The sequence below is a fragment of the Denticeps clupeoides genome, chromosome 2, assembly GCF_900700375.1.
Source record: "Denticeps clupeoides chromosome 2, fDenClu1.1, whole genome shotgun sequence".
NCBI lineage: Eukaryota > Metazoa > Chordata > Actinopteri > Clupeiformes > Denticipitidae > Denticeps > Denticeps clupeoides.
Window position 1 is genome coordinate 23,925,330 of NC_041708.1, and position 15,693 is coordinate 23,941,022.

The 15,693-nt window shown below is 43.0% G+C and overlaps 1 protein-coding gene across 1 annotated transcript in view; it reads right to left on the reverse strand.

Moving 5' to 3' along the window:
- LOC114784862 (collagen alpha-1(XXI) chain) overlaps positions 1–15,159 on the reverse strand; it is a 31,967-nt gene extending 16,808 nt beyond the window's left edge. Inside the window, exons 1-16 of the mRNA XM_028970646.1 lie at positions 15,033–15,159; positions 11,246–11,351; positions 10,053–10,613; positions 9,296–9,461; positions 8,914–9,139; positions 7,512–7,685; positions 7,172–7,249; positions 7,048–7,059; positions 6,781–6,879; positions 6,640–6,693; positions 6,315–6,368; positions 6,182–6,235; positions 5,716–5,787; positions 5,514–5,567; positions 4,994–5,047; positions 3,623–3,676 (exon numbers count right to left, since the gene is read on the reverse strand). Of these exons, the coding sequence (XP_028826479.1) occupies positions 3,623–3,676; positions 4,994–5,047; positions 5,514–5,567; positions 5,716–5,787; positions 6,182–6,235; positions 6,315–6,368; positions 6,640–6,693; positions 6,781–6,879; positions 7,048–7,059; positions 7,172–7,249; positions 7,512–7,685; positions 8,914–9,139; positions 9,296–9,461; positions 10,053–10,613; positions 11,246–11,324 (1,791 nt within the window). The 5' untranslated portion in view covers positions 11,325–11,351; positions 15,033–15,159. The remainder of the gene's footprint in view (positions 1–3,622; positions 3,677–4,993; positions 5,048–5,513; positions 5,568–5,715; positions 5,788–6,181; positions 6,236–6,314; positions 6,369–6,639; positions 6,694–6,780; positions 6,880–7,047; positions 7,060–7,171; positions 7,250–7,511; positions 7,686–8,913; positions 9,140–9,295; positions 9,462–10,052; positions 10,614–11,245; positions 11,352–15,032) is intronic.
- Positions 15,160–15,693: the final 534 nt, after the last annotated feature.

Genomic DNA, 15,693 nt, shown 5'->3' on the forward strand with positions numbered 1-15,693 from the left:
CAGAAAAAAAGAAGAGTGTGTATTTTGCCAAGAACACAGGCAGACATGCCGGAAAAGAAAGAGGGATGGATGCCAGGAGGGAGGGAGGCAGGGAAGCAGCAGTAAACAGATTGGGAGGAAGCAGATGCTCAGCCTCAAAATAGCTGAAACCGTAAGTATACAGTGCCATGTTGGGCGTGTTTGACCATGGCACGTGTGTGGGGCGCGTGGCGCACATGGGAGTGTGTGCCCCCCGCCAAGAATGCCACACATATGCAAAGTGCACTGGGATCTCTTTCATGTGATCCAGGTGGCTGTACAGTACAGGCCGAAAGTTTGTACACACCTTCTCATTCAATGTGTGTTCTTTATTTTCATGACCATTTACATTGGTAGACTCTCACTGAAGGCATCAAAACTATGAATGAACACATGTGGAGTTATGTACTTAACATAAAGTGGAGACCTGGCCTCCACAGTCACCGGACCTGAACCCAATCCAGATGGTTTGGGGTGAACTGGACCGCAGAGTGAAGGTAAAGGGGCCAACAAGTGCTAAACACCTCTGGGGACTCCTTCATGTCACAACCTTTATGCATGACGAGGCAGGTGAACAGAGAGGAGTACGAAGATGGGCCAGGTGTCCACGAAGGAGGGAAGTCCATACACTGAGTCTTAATGATTTGAGTGGACGATTAGATGAGATGAGAAGAGAAGAGATGAGATGAACAGCTGAGATTAATGATAAATGAATGATGACTGGTCTAGTATTCATGATGGACGAGCGGTGGAAGTCATGCGCAGTCTTCCGTCCACCGTCCACAGGTGCCCGCCGCTCATGGTCAATATCCGGCTCGCCCCGCTGAATGGCCACTTCCCAGCTTCAACACCACCAGACACGGGACTGAGAAGCAGGGGTTGGGACCCTGCGGAAAATGAAGCCAAGTCTGGCCAGGGACAAGGAAGCTGGCGGCGTCCTCCTGGCGAGTCACGGCTCCTTTGATCTCAGCGGGGCTGAGTTGGCTGCGTCCAAATGCAGGTCGGGTCTTTCTGTCATAACCTTTAGGCATGATGAGGCAGGTGAACAGAGAAGAGGACGAAGAGGTGACAAGATGACGAGGAAGAAGGATGCAATCGCACGACGTCACGATACAGGGGTTTAATGGTGCAAAGCAGTAACCAGAGCAAAGGGCGGCTATTTTGAAGAAACTACAATATAAAACATGTTTTTAGTTATTTCACCTTTTTTGTTAAGTACATAACTCAACATGTGTTCATTCATAGTTTGATGCCTTCAATGAGAATCTAATGTAAATTGTCATGAAAATAAAGAAAACACAGGGCAACTTTATACATTTGGCACAGGTGAAAACAGTGAAACAGTGAAACTCCGGTCTGGATCCCCTTTCGGACCGGATCATGACAGAACTCCACCGACAGTCATGGCTTAAAAAAAGTGCGAAACATTGCAGTTGTTCTGTGACTGGATGTAAAAATGAGCACACATGTTTTTTTTTAGTTTGGTCACATGGGTTCATTGGATTTTTTTTGTGGAAAAATGCCGACAACGACTTCCTGTCTGCACCAGACATGGTGAAAGGTGTTGATGACCAAATTTCTGCAAAATGCCTGCTCAACACCCCGTCCTGCCTCTCTCCTCATTTGCATTTAAAGCTACAGACACAGAAAAGGCACGTCTTGGGGAAATCTCATTGTGGGGCTGGATCAAAGTGCACCAAGGTTGAACTTCAAAAAGAGACTTCAGATAGAGTATTAGGGGACGTCTAAGACTGATACAAAAGCAAAAAACATTTCATATAGTGGACTTTTTATTGATGAATAAATCTCAGTCCCTAAAGCATGCCATTGTTTTACTGTTCCATCTAGAGTGTTTAATTCCATGTTCCCATTTCTCCCTTAATAAAGTTTACTTTGACTTGACTGACTTTAATTGTGCATTTTGTAAAGCGTTTTGACAGTTGCCTTTCTCTAACTGGCCGTATTGTGTGTACACTACTGTTTACAAAAGTGCAACTGGCAACTATTTTAATGCTTTACAACTTGCAATTATGCAGTACATTCATGGCCTATTTACACTAGAGGACAAATAACTTTTTTTCCAGGTTATGTGGTGCCATGGTGCAGACATCCAGTGACAGTGCTCGCCACCCGAACAAATATTTTTCCAGGCTGAGAGACCCTGGAAAGTCTTACGAAAGAATGACAAATATTTCATCTAGGTAATATGTCCACAGAAAATGTTCTCCTTGGCAGAAAATTAGCTTGGGAAAGTCAGGCAGGAAAAGACTAATTAGCATGTAGCTTCATTATCAGCGGACTTGTAGTAAATCGTCCAAACCATTCATCCACTTAAGTGTTCTCCAAACATGTTGAACACACGGTTATGGTCGAAAACAGCGTCTTGCATTGTAGCCTTGCCCTCTGAAAGTAGCCTCAGGCATGTCTTTGAACCGGAGTCTGTGATTATATGACTGTAAATAGTCATTATATATGTATTTCTATGCATTAAATATATTTTAGCAAAGATTCCAAAAAAATATATATATCTACTGTAGGCTTCTATCACAGTTCGAGAAAATTCCGCCTTTTTTTGATCTGTGCCTTTAATACGTTAAATACTATATTGATTCTGGGTTATGGGATGAAGGGAGTCAGAAAAAACCTGGAAGCACTTGAACAGAAATGATCATTTGTCCTTTTGAATGAGGAATTTGATGCCATTCCCATGCAGCATCTACTTCACCGGGAGAGGAAATACGCCCCTGGTTTTTCCGTATAAACAGAAGCCGTTTTCTTGCTTTGTAAACAGACAGGCCCTGCTAATGATTCCTGTTCATGACTAGGCTATGCAGTCTTGCTTGAAACCCTGTGAAGTGTAATGTTCTCTGTTTGTTGCTCTGTTTGGGGCAGTGGTGGCCTAGCGGTTAAGGAAGCGGCCCCGTAATCAGAAGGTTGCCGGTTCGAATCCCGATCCGCCAAGGTACCACTGAGGTGCCACTGAGCAAAGCACCGTCCCCACACACTGCTCCCCGGGCGCCTGTCATGACTGCCCACTGCTCACTCAGGGTGATGGGTTAAACGCAGAGGACACATTTCACTTCACTTCTATCTGAACGGCACATCTAAGACACTTGACAGCAAGCACAAATGGGTGCCAAATACGTTAATGCATATTAAATGGTCATATTGACACTGTACAATTTTCATTCAATTTGACAGTTCTCATGTTATTATTGGTGTGGCTTTTAATTGTTAGATTTCTACAGATATGAAAGATACATTGTAAGCCTGCCCGCACACCAGTCACTGCAGTAGATGTGACACTTCAGTGCTGTCTACAGGGAAACGTTTAACGGGCAGTGGGTGACAGCTCTGCTTTGCATTTGGTCCCCGGTTGTGTGTGTGTTTGTGTTTCCCATTAGCAGCCCAAAGCGCGTAAAACGGGCTTGGTGAGAAGTATAATAATATCTGGGGCCTCTGTTAACCCACGCAGGAGACGGTCGAGTGTTCGGATAACAACTCAAGATCCCATGCCTCTCCCATGTCACGTGCCACTTTACATCATTCTTGAAGCTTTCAGACATAACGATCATTTTTCCCCATGTGAATAGAAGATGCTCACCTTTGGTCCCAATGGTCCAACCAGTCCACCAATGCCAGGCATGCCAGGCTCACCCTGTACAGGTATCACAGAACAGAAAGGAGTACCCGGGATCACAATACTATTGTTTCAAAGTTTATACTGGACAAACAAAACACTTAGGGCTCTGCTTGGGACAAAGGGAAGTGGAAATGGGAAAAGGGAATTTCACACTCTCACAAGGACACTCCACACACGACAACACATTAACACCCTTCCCACACACCCCAGAGGTGCACTGCCCCCAAACATGATAATTACCCAGACTATTTTCAAAGAATCAAAACACACGGTTTAGGGTTCAATACCAGAGGATATTAAATAGGGAGGATTGCGGAGAATCAAGGGGGCGTGGCCTGCACTCAGAGCTCTGGGAACCGTGACAACAGGACACAAAACAAATACCAACATCTTGACAGAAATTGGTACGAAGCATGCCAAATTAAATAGTATAAAGTATATAACCCTTCCTTTTGACATTGTTGCTTTTGCCACTCTGTTTCCTCACTTAGCTGGAAATCAGCACACCCACCCAGGGCCTCATCATGGTTAGCAGACGTGTTGATGTTCATACGTCTATAAAAGATTACATAATCACTTAGGGGGTTTGGGGACATGTTTTTCCATGTCTGGCGAATATTCTTACAGTATATAGATGGACTTCAGTCCTTGCCCACTACCCATAATTGCTTCTAACCGGTCTTCCCCTGCTTGGTACTTGGAGAGTATGTGTTGTGGATGAGCATTGTCACATGTTTGGCATCCAGTGTTTTTTTTTTTTCTTTTCTTTTCTTTTCTTTTCTTTATTTCATTCTTTCCCTAACTGTTTGATGTGTGGACAGCTTGCTTATGACAGTGCATAGCTATATAATGTATCATTGCAAGGTGCATGAACGTGCCAAGGGGGGATGGTGAGGTTTGCCTTTGGCAATTGTTAAAGATCAATGTAAAAGAAATAAAAAGTTTTGTTTTTTTAATCTAATACAATTACTGTTATTTGAACCCCTCCCACTTCAGACATGGAGCCAAGGAAAGATTGGGGAAGGTGAATGGAGAAAGCAGACAATGTTTCCTTCTACCTACACTTTTTTTGTATATGCAGACATATATGTGTTCCTGAAAAGCTGATAGGAATTTAGCGAAAAGCCAAAAGTGTTACAGAAAGAACAAAAAACATGACATGACATGCAGCAGTTACAGGATTTCCTCATCCTCCAAATGAAATCTCTTGCTAGTTCTGTATGATTCAAAATGTCTGAAAAGCATTATTTAACAATCGATTATTTCATGCCTTTATCATGCCCTTCAGAAATAAGTTTCTTTATTTATTTATTTTTTCCTTACTAAACATACCTTTTGACCAGGTTCTCCATGGGCTCCGTGTTCTCCTTTTTCACCAGCATCCCCCTGTGTAAAAAAAAAAAAAAAAAAAAGGTTTATCTGGTCAAGATACACAAGGGGGCAGAGTATCAGAGGTCAGATTACTTTTATGGTTCAATAAAGAGTGACTGGACGACCTGCACAGGTCCTCTGCAGACCTCTTCAGTAGCAATCAACTGTTGATTCTACCTCATCAAGGTTTCATCTGACATCTAGTGATTTCTGCCTGAAAACAGGCATCATTTGGTACCTCAGTAAGAGGGACAGCTATTACCAGATCTTATCTCTCACTGGGGTTCCCAGTCCTTTTAGTAGAGGCTCAGTAGACAAATAGTTGTCCTTTGAACCACTGTTTATTTAGGATGAAATGTTAATTTTCAACCTAAGTTGGTATGAAAACATGCCATCAGGGGGATGTCCAAGAACCCCTCATCTACAGGTATGGTCTGGAATGGTTTTGAGTGTGTTGGGACTGCTAACGGCGAAAAATTACCTTTTTCCCTGGCATTCCAACCGAGCCCAGGTTCGATCGTTGCACACTTTGTCCCTGGAAGGAAGTGGAGATTATGCTCCCAGCTTCACACCAACAAATATGTGCAAGATTGTTTAATCATTCAAACACTTTGGGTATTTATGTGTTTCTAGGTGATCAGAAGAGCTAGATTCTTGCTAGGTTCCTCCATTCTGGACCTTACCTCAGGCCCTGGTGGTCCTGGTAGTCCAGGGAGTCCTCTCTCTCCCGGAAGCCCCTGTTCACCTCTGTCACCCTGAAAATGGGTACGAGATAAAAATTGGATTGCCCTTGTTTGGATCATCCTCACTGACGGAACATTGCAAAATGCAAACATCTCATCCAAACTAGTTGCTTCTTTCAAAGAGCAGAGGTTTAGCTTTGCTGGTCTCTCTGGGCTGGCTGATCAGATCAAATCAGATTTCCCTTCAAATGACCTGAATGGAGGACGAAAGCTGGAATCCTTATAGGGAAATTCTCCCCTCCCAGCAATCAATGTTGAGTGGAGTGGTTGTCCCACATTCACTGTGAATGCATTTGCAGAGCTTTTCTTCATAATTAATCAATAAGTAAAGTGACCAAGCAAAATATTTTCACAAATCAAGGGTCTTAATGTCCAGTAAATTGTTGTTCTGGTATGATGAACTTACTTTATATCCCTTAAGCCCCGGATCTCCCATTTGTCCTGGCGAGCCAGCTGCACCCTGTAGAGAAAAAGGAACTTTTTTAGTGTTTTAGTGTTTCAGTGTTAATTTCCAGAGATTAAAGAACAGAATATCTCACCTTCTCCCCTAGCATACCAGGCTCACCTGGTTTACCCCGTTCACCGGGGCCACCCTTTAATGCAATTTGAACATGAAATATCTCAATGTTTAAAAAAATTTTTTTTTTTTCTATAGATAAATACATCATGCATCACTTACCCAGAAATAAAAAGGTATATAATTCTGACATTTAGTTTTCACTTTACATTTTTTGTATTAAAATATGTAAATAGCTATAGAAAGTTATGTCACATTATTAAAGAGAAAAGGGAAGAGAGTGTCCTGTTAATTACTGATGATGTATGTTCATGAACAGTATGTACTAGGAATATTAATATACTCACAGGCTTACCGTCAGGCCCTGGGGGTCCATCGTTTCCTTTCTCACCACGTACACCCTGCCGATTTACCAGATTTTTCATTGCTATATACAATATGCAAGTACTTGTTCATGCCTACAGAAGGCTGTAAATGTTTCTCCAAACCTTCAGTCCTGGAGGACCCGGTGGTCCTGGGCTACCTATGGGACAATCACATTCATCCACTGGGGGCTCTTCAACTGCAGGCTTACGGTCCAGTGGACACTTAAGTCAAAATCAACAGAAGGAGGAGGATTAGGATTTATGATGAATTTAACCACTGGTAATTTTTGGATTAAGATACTCAGATTCATTCTCAGACAACATTACTTTCTCTTTTTTTCCACATTTCACTATAAATGTTAGTGGGGAAAGAACGAGAGCCTTACTCACCCTCTCGTCATCCTGTAAAAACAAAAGAGAGAAACAAAGGTTACGTTCAGATTATCAACTCTCTATAATTCAGTTTCCAGTTGTATCAGAGAGATGGAGAGGAAAGCCTTGGCGGCTGCTTTACCACAGAGTAAATCTCGCAGGCCGTCTCCCTCTCGCTTTGCTGAGGGTCACAGTAGAGTCGCAGTTTCTGGATCTCGACCTATTGCATTTAAAGTTAAAAACAAGTAGATTAATGAACCCTTGATAAGCGTTAACATTGCTAAATGCCTGTCCATTTTTTGTCCATCAATAGTAATGTGCATCCAGTCACGAACAATAAAATCAATTTTTGCAGTACAGCAGAAGCATTTTTTTGACCTTTTAAGACTTTTCAGTCTCTTCGGGCAGGCATTCTATGCGCGTATGGGGTCTTGAATGGGAAAAATGTGTTTTTCTCAAGCCATGGCTGAGTTTCTACTCACAGGAATGGTCGCCTCAGCCTTGAACTTCTTGGCAATCTGTGTTTTCCCATTGATGAAGATGGGCACCACAGGCTCCAGTGTCGCTTCCTGAACCTGCTTGTCGTCCACGAAACAGGTGACACCGTTGGGCCGGACCACCAACTTCACCTGGTGCCAGCCTTCGTTGAAGAGCATCTGTAGTCAAATCCCACAAAAAACAACTTGGTCTTACATCTCTGTCTAGTAAATATGGAACTTCACTGCATCTTCAAGGATACCGTAAAAATGTTTGAATTCACATACTCATTTATGGGTCTGACAGTTTTTACTTTATAGAACAAAACAAAATACACACAATTATGAAATAACACAAATAAAGTTATGCATTAAACAACAACAACAAAAAAAAACTTTTGCAGTGATGGCAGCATTTCACACTCGTCTTCTCTCCACCACCTTAAGTTGGACAACGGGGACAGTTTCCAGCAGTCCTGAAGGTTTCTGCTGAACACTTTCTTGTCATTCACTCATGTTGATGAGCTTTTCATGAAGACAATAGTGAACAAAGCAGCCATGAAGGTAAAAAGAGGAGACTCTTAAAAAAAAGATTCATTAAACGTACTTCATCTTCTCCTGATACGACAAATATTAAATACATTTCTTGCGTTGGATCCCCCATTTATGAATAATTTGTATATAAAAATGTATTTCAGGAAGCACCACACAACTAGTATGTTTGAATGTCTATCCACACCACATAATTATGAACAATATGTCGCCTTATAAGCTACTTATGCTACTTATGAAGTAGTACTAATGCCATGTGTCTCTGCCAAGCTCATGTTAGGTCTGCACAAGGGTCACATTTTTTGAGAAATATAAAGCATTGCTCCACCCTGTGAACATGGCATACACTGCCCAGGCCACATTTTCAGGAAAAGTTTGGTTTAATAAAGCTTGTTCAGAAACGTTGAATGTGTTTGGTGTCATGAGTTGGAACATTTCGAATTCATCACGCCAGGCCAGACAGGATGCCGCGGCACTCCTGGAAACGTTGGAACAGGTGCCATGAATGCACCTCCACAGAGTTCTAAATTGAGTCAGTTTCAGTGGTTCCGTGTTGCAGTGCGCCTCAGAGGATGAAAGCAATTTTCATTCCTTGTAGGGGCTTAACGTGGGTTTAACCCCTTAAAACTCAAGCAGTTTCTTATTTCTACATGTTACTAATCCACTGACTACCTAAAAATGACATGTTTAAGGGAGTATAAAAGGGTCAAAGTCACAATTGCTTGTAAAGGGAAAATGACTGATCAGCCAAGTGGCCAGTAATAACTAGATCTTCTCTTTCAAAAGATCCCAGAGGAGCGCTGGAATGGCAGGAGATAGAAAGCGTGCTAAAATATCTTGACAGATTCTCCCCCACCTCAATCCCTTGGGCGTTGCAGGAGATAACTTGCTCCTTATTGGCGAGGTTGGTGGTGGTAAAAGTGACAGATCTTTCCCCTCCGTTTAGTGTCACTGCAGCTTGGACAGCTCTGCCTTTGGACAGCACCCTCCAGAGATCAAACTTCTGCTTGCGGGCAGCACCCTTCAGCCGAATAGTTGCCACAAACACATACGACGGAGGAAGCCCTTCTGGGAAAATCTCCCTTAGGAAGGAATGAGGAATCAGTTATTATTAATATATGCTGTTCCATACCAGGCTGTATCAAGATAAAATGATGGATATTAATAAATCATATATAGGGGTAATCATGTATAACAACAAAACAAACGTCTGTCAGAGAACAGAAAGGATCTCCCACCTCGTGCTTTCTGTGATGTCCACCTTGCTGTCCAGAAAATAAGCCTGCTCAGATGCCAAGGATCCTTGGATCTTCTTGGCCTTCTGGTGAATCTTCATCCCCAGCATTAACTCAAAGCCCTTCTCATCACGTGAAGCCACAGGGATGCGTGTGGGGCACACTGATTCTTTGTCGGAAAAAACAAGGAAACCAAGCTAAATGTACAGTACCTCTGCTGCTCTCAACGCTGCTTGACTTTTTCAAGAATTGTCAATATGTGTATATATATTTTGCTCTTCTCTTGCCAGTTGTGTATTTTCTTGTCAATGGAAACTGGCTCAGATTGTAGTTGGTTTATAGCCTATAAGTTGTTGAATAAGCCGGGCTTCTCTGCGCTCTGTCTCCAGCGTATCACATCTGTTATACTCTCCACCCTCCACCGCAGCCATGGAGTCCTGGTTTGGCTGTGGAGCGCTGTGGCTGTCCGCTCAGGGTGTGAATGGAGCCTACTGTAGATGCTTCCAAGCTCCGCCTCCTCTGTTTTAAGACGTTCTAGGGTTTAGGGTTTTAGGGTTTGCGTGACAGAACTAGAGCCATTACTTCTTTTGAGGCTGGTGCAAGTGGAAATGGGAAGTGCCTTTATTACTTTATCACACGCATATCTAATAAACCTTTTCTCATTAACAGTTGGACTATTCCACTTTCTGGTTTCCTAAATTGATAGACATGATTAATAGGCTCCTGGCCAATCAGCAGAAAGCAACGTCCTGTCCCTTACCCTCACAAAGTTTCTGCTCCATGGCATCTCGGATGCGGGCGATGTTCGTATAGTCCTCAGCGTAGAGCACGTAGTGGGTTGAAGGTTTATTGGCAATGGCCACCAGTTCCGAGGTGGTGACTTCGTCGCCCACGCCCACAGCAAAGAGGATGATGTTCTGTCCCCTGGCCTCCATGCTAGCATCCACAACATCGTCCTGCGACTTCCCATCCGTCACAACCACAGCGATGCGGTTCTTCACAGACTCTGAGCGCCTTGAGCTGGGGAACACGTGGTCCACGGCGAATTTGATGGCTCGGCCTGTCTGGGTGTTCCCACCCAGGTAGGAGATGTCCTTGATGGCGGTGACGAGCTCAGCCGTGCTCCGATGTTTGCCCAGCGTGATCTCCAGCCGCGGCGTATCACTGTACTGCACCACAGCTACCTGCGTGTAGTATGGACTGATGTCAAAGCCGCTGGTGATGTTGACCAGCCAGCGTTTGGCCGTGTCGAAGTCTGTTAAGCCCACGCTCCAGGAACCGTCGATGATGTACACCAAGTCATTCACAGCTGTGCTGCAGCCTGACAAAGGAGCAAAAGGGAAAAAAAATAAAAAATGTTCTTACTTCTCACATAACATCAGTGCTGTATGGAATTGGATTGTTTGGTCCCATACTGACAAGTTCAGCCCCCTTGGATCAGTGTGATGCTAGAGTCCAGCACTAGCAACGTTGCCTGACAATGATCCCCTTTTGGGGGGCTATAATATCATAGCACTGATGCACTGATGCTAAACAGGTCTGGTTCTAAGCCAAGGTGAGCCGGGACGTTACCTCCTGGATTGTCCACCTACACCAAATACTGCCAAATGTGATGATCGTGGAGCAGGAAAGCTAACATGTCTTTCTGCTCCCACAGTCTAGAACTGGGACCACTGTCCATTTAAGCCTTGGAAGTCAGAACTTTCTTTAAAAAAAAAACTTAAACTGTATTTCTTGGTTTACTTGTTGATTATTCACTGCAGTTTGATTATTATTGTGTGGCTAATTCTGTTTTGTGGATGAATATCTGAACAGACACAAAAAAAAAAACATTCTGATGTTAGTACCATTAGAGTGAAATTTCATGACCTTCCAATTTACTGTAAGTGGCTGGTAGTTGAGTTGGTTACCTGACTACGAGGACACAATAAGACAGAAAATAATTATCCAAACCAGCTCTGACGTCTTCATCCTCTGCTGCTCGTAGACTGGCCAAGGACAGAAATGCTGTTAATGTCCCCAGAGTCCACATCGTGGAAGAGCTGCTGACTGATGCAACCTGAATTCATGAACAACCACATGGAAGCCAGTCATTAATTGTTTCTACACGTCACTGTTTAAATCAAGCCCGCGTTCATGAAGGTCTGGGGGAAGCAGGTGAGGTTTTGGACACGAATGAAGCTTTTGTAAGCAAAGGGGCTTTAGTTACACAGACTTTCCGACTGTCAGCCAACCTTCGGCATGTGTCACGTGGATTTGTCTTGCTGACACGCTTTCTGCCACTGTCACACAGAAGCCCGCTTTGCTTTCAGCGTCAGTGGACCGTTTAGACTGGAGAAGAATGGCAAAAAAATCATTTTAAAGATTTTACATGCGGAGAACTTTCTTTAATAAATCCGGGAAAGACAGATGTCAGGCCAACTGGATTCATTCTATATAATATTGCTCCGAGGCCTTGATGGTGAAGCGGTGACAATCTCTTTTTTTTTTTTTATCCAGCCTTGTTAAATCTGTTCTTGGTGCAACCGTGTGGTCTCGTGTTTTTGCTATGCTCCAGTGGTGTCTACGACCCTTCATTTCGCCAAAAAAGCGTCTCCCTAACAACCGCAGGCGGCCGCCAAGGAAAACAACCATGCAGGCAGCAAGCTAGTGAATGCGAAGCGAAAATAAACATGGCATGTCGCTGTGTGCCGGGTCGGCCATTTGTGGACAGAGGTAGAGGATCGCGGACAAATGTTCTTTTGTTCAGTGGGTGTTTGTGTGTAAATCTTTTTTTTTTAAATGGCTTCTACTTTTGCTTTTTGTAAATGGACTGGAAGCACTTTGATGTGAGTGGTACAGTGAAGATCTTTCCAGGATGGTGTATTGGTTTGAAAGCTAACCCGACATGTCTTCATCACATTATTACATTTAACGGTAATTTTTTGGTTGACTTCAGAAGAGGAATTTGTCTTTCATGTTCATCAACCTGTCATATAGTATAGATGCAAAAAAAAAACAAAAACGCCTTAAAGCACGGCATACCCCATGCACCCACCTTTACATTCTTAAATACTTTCAATTTGCCTAGAGTCTTTTAGCTGTCTCTTTTTATATTCACATTCTATAATTACTGGGACCATGAGCAATGTAGTGTTTGCTACAGAACTAGAATGCAGATAATAAATTAAAAAAAGATTTATTTTACTCAGACCAATCCACTTATACTTACACACCATGTAGGTTATCTATGTACATTTCCACATTCTTTTTTACTTGGGTGCATATACGTTAAACAACTATGCAATTTCAGAACCTAAACCCATGTCCTAAAAGATGGGACATCCAACACTGTTTTTTGCAAGATTTTGGCACACTCTAATTTTTGTCACTTATAATCAAACTTGACCATTTTTGTATTCTGCATATGTTTTCCCAGTGGTATTTAATAAGGGAGCATTTTAGGGAGAGATTAATAAACTGAAAAAAAAAACTCTCATGCAAAACTTAAGAAACTCTGTAGCCGCAGAAAGGCCACTGTTGCCATGGGAACCCTGGCTGTCTTTAGCACAGAATGTAAAACTGTGACATTTGTACTCGTCCACCTCCCACACGCGCATAGAGGATAACTTCACACATAATTATTGTTGAAAGTTCCGCGACTGTGGATCTGCACATCATACATTACGGCACGTTAGATTTGTTAGATGATCGATAAGTGGACATGCGTCTCGACATTAATGTCAACGTTCTCTTGCCTCATCATCACCGGAACCTTGAAGGTCACTCTCCAGAGAAATGCGCTGCTAATTACATGGCCGATTTGCAGCACGTTCAGCACATGGCTCCGAACCCCAAATTGTCTGTGTCAGAGCTGTGGGGACACGCCAATTAGCATCGATGGTCCATTCTTATTAGCTTCGACAAGCTCCGGTGTACCCCTTACTCACTCCACGCTACCTGATGGAAGACTGGCACATGCTGGAGCCGACATCAAGTGCAGTAAACCAGCGGGCTGGCGCTCGCTCAGATGGTGTGGAAGTAATTCATCTGGAGCAGTGGTGTGGTTACTGTGATGGAGGGGATATAACTTGTATTGTAATTCCGTCTGTCCTGTGCGTGTATTTACCTGTGTAATGTAATTACCGGATGGTGGAGAGGAGCTGTCTGCGGTGCTGATTGCTGGAGTGTTATTCTTCAAAGTGAAGCGATTGTCATTGTGAAATACTGCAGCACAGTACACGGTGATTCAACAAAATGTGTCCTCTGCTTTTAACCAAACAAGCAGTGGGCATGACAGGCGCCCGGAGAGCAGTGTGTTGGGGACGTTACTTTGCTCAGTGGCACCTTGGCGGATTAGGATTCGAACCAGTAATCGGGTCCGCTTCCTTCCCTGCTAGGCCACCACTGCCCCTTGTAAACCTTGTATATGTATATATGAATCATGTTCATCATGTTACATACATAACATCAGACACAAAAACCATATCAGTCGTAAATTTTGACACATCTGCTGTGGGGATCCATTGTGTCCCTGAGCAAGACACTTAACCCTAAGTTGCTCCAGGGGGGACTGTCCCTGTAAATACTGATTGTAAGTCGCTCTGGATAAGGGCGTCTGATAAATGCTGTAAATGTAAATGTAAATAAAGGGCATTTTGAAGGAACCAATACAGAAAACCTAATTCCATCATAAGCAGATTCGTAAAATGATCAGTAATATGAGTGAAGGAAAAGCAGCTACAAGTTATCAACGTAGGAACTCTTTCAGGACCATTGGACTGATTTTCTAAAAAAAGGTGTTGTCATCGTCACAGCATATGACTTAAAATAAGATATTTTTGTTTACTACATAACTTCATGGGTGTTAATTCATATTTTGCATTTATAACAAAACAGACAGAAAACATGAAGTTAAAGTGAAAGCCTTTGTCATTGTGTGCTCAGTGGCACCTTGGTGGTTAGAGATTTGCACCTTACCCACCAGGCCACCACTGCCCCAGGTCAATCACAGGAATGAATGGATGTAAATGAGTTCCTCTGGACAGTGATCCAACTGCTCAAATATGTCACGTGCATCACAGTGTTTCACTGCTTTTCTGACAGCTTCACCCTCAGACTGTAAACACACACATTTTGCTTCACTACTGTAGGTGACCTCTAAAGAATTCATAATGCACAAGATAATTGTCATTTTAAGGCCTGTAATAATATCAAGCCAACAGCATGAATATAATAAAAAAAATACTCTCTTTATAAAGTCCGGCCATAAACTGAGGCATGACCTGTAGTTTCAGTCCATGCCATGCACTGTACTCAGGAAATTACAACCTGCTCTCTGATGCACTTTTTTTTACCCCGCGCCTACTGCGCATTCTTAAAATTCTGGGATATGCTACTTTTTTAGTCTTTGGCACGAGGCAATGCTTTATGACGGCTGACACGTCAAAGGGAGGAAAGTAAGAAAATCACTGTACAGACTGCAGCCTATTTTTAACAAACCCAGACAGAGAAGGAATGAGCAAGACTGCAAGGTTTCATCCATTTTCTTACGGTTCAGTATTATTCTGTTAAGTTTTATTTGTTAGAAGAACTACACTTTGCATCTCACTTTCCCAGCTGGCGAGAACAGGTCCTCCTACAGAAATGAATGCCCGATGTGCAATTTTAAGAGCAAGAGAAAAAGTTATTTCTGAAAGAAACGACACAGACTGCCTGCCTGGGCTACGCTGTTTAATGCGAAGATGCGAAGCGTCCTTACCTTCAGTTCCAGGCGCAGCCACTAGGGGGGGTCTCAGCTCTGGGAGTGAGCGGGACTCAGGCGCGTCTGCAGCTTTTATACCCCCGCGCCCCGCGACGTGGGCAGCTGCCTCATCCAGAGCCGTCACAATTTCACCAAATGGTTCTTAAATGGAAAAAAAAAAGGACGGTACTGCTCTCGTGGTTGGTGAAGAAATGCACTGCTGCAAGTTTCTCAAATGACCTTAAAGCATAAACTTTTTGGTCATAAATTCACAGACAGCATCTCAGTTAAATGTTTGCTTTACTGTCCAAGTCGCACATAAAACACGCTGTAGCGGCACATTATTTGAACTAATTTGACTTCAGGAACAACTGCCCCCTCTACAGGCGATTTTTGGACTAGCAGAAATATTTCAAGGGGTTCATGAGGTTGAAGATCACGTCCTTCGCTTCATTTTCTGAGCCCTTTAATGCAAAAGACCTACATAATATTTACAAGCAAAATTAACCAAATATTTATCTTCTTTAAATTTAAGAGAAATGACAGAATCTCTTAGGCTGTAGCTCCAAGAATTACATTTTTTTTCTTATTTAGCCCAAATTCACATATATAATATATCAGTGGGCTTTGACAGGACGTTACAGTTGATACCCCAAAAAATCCTAAGGAGAAACCTTAG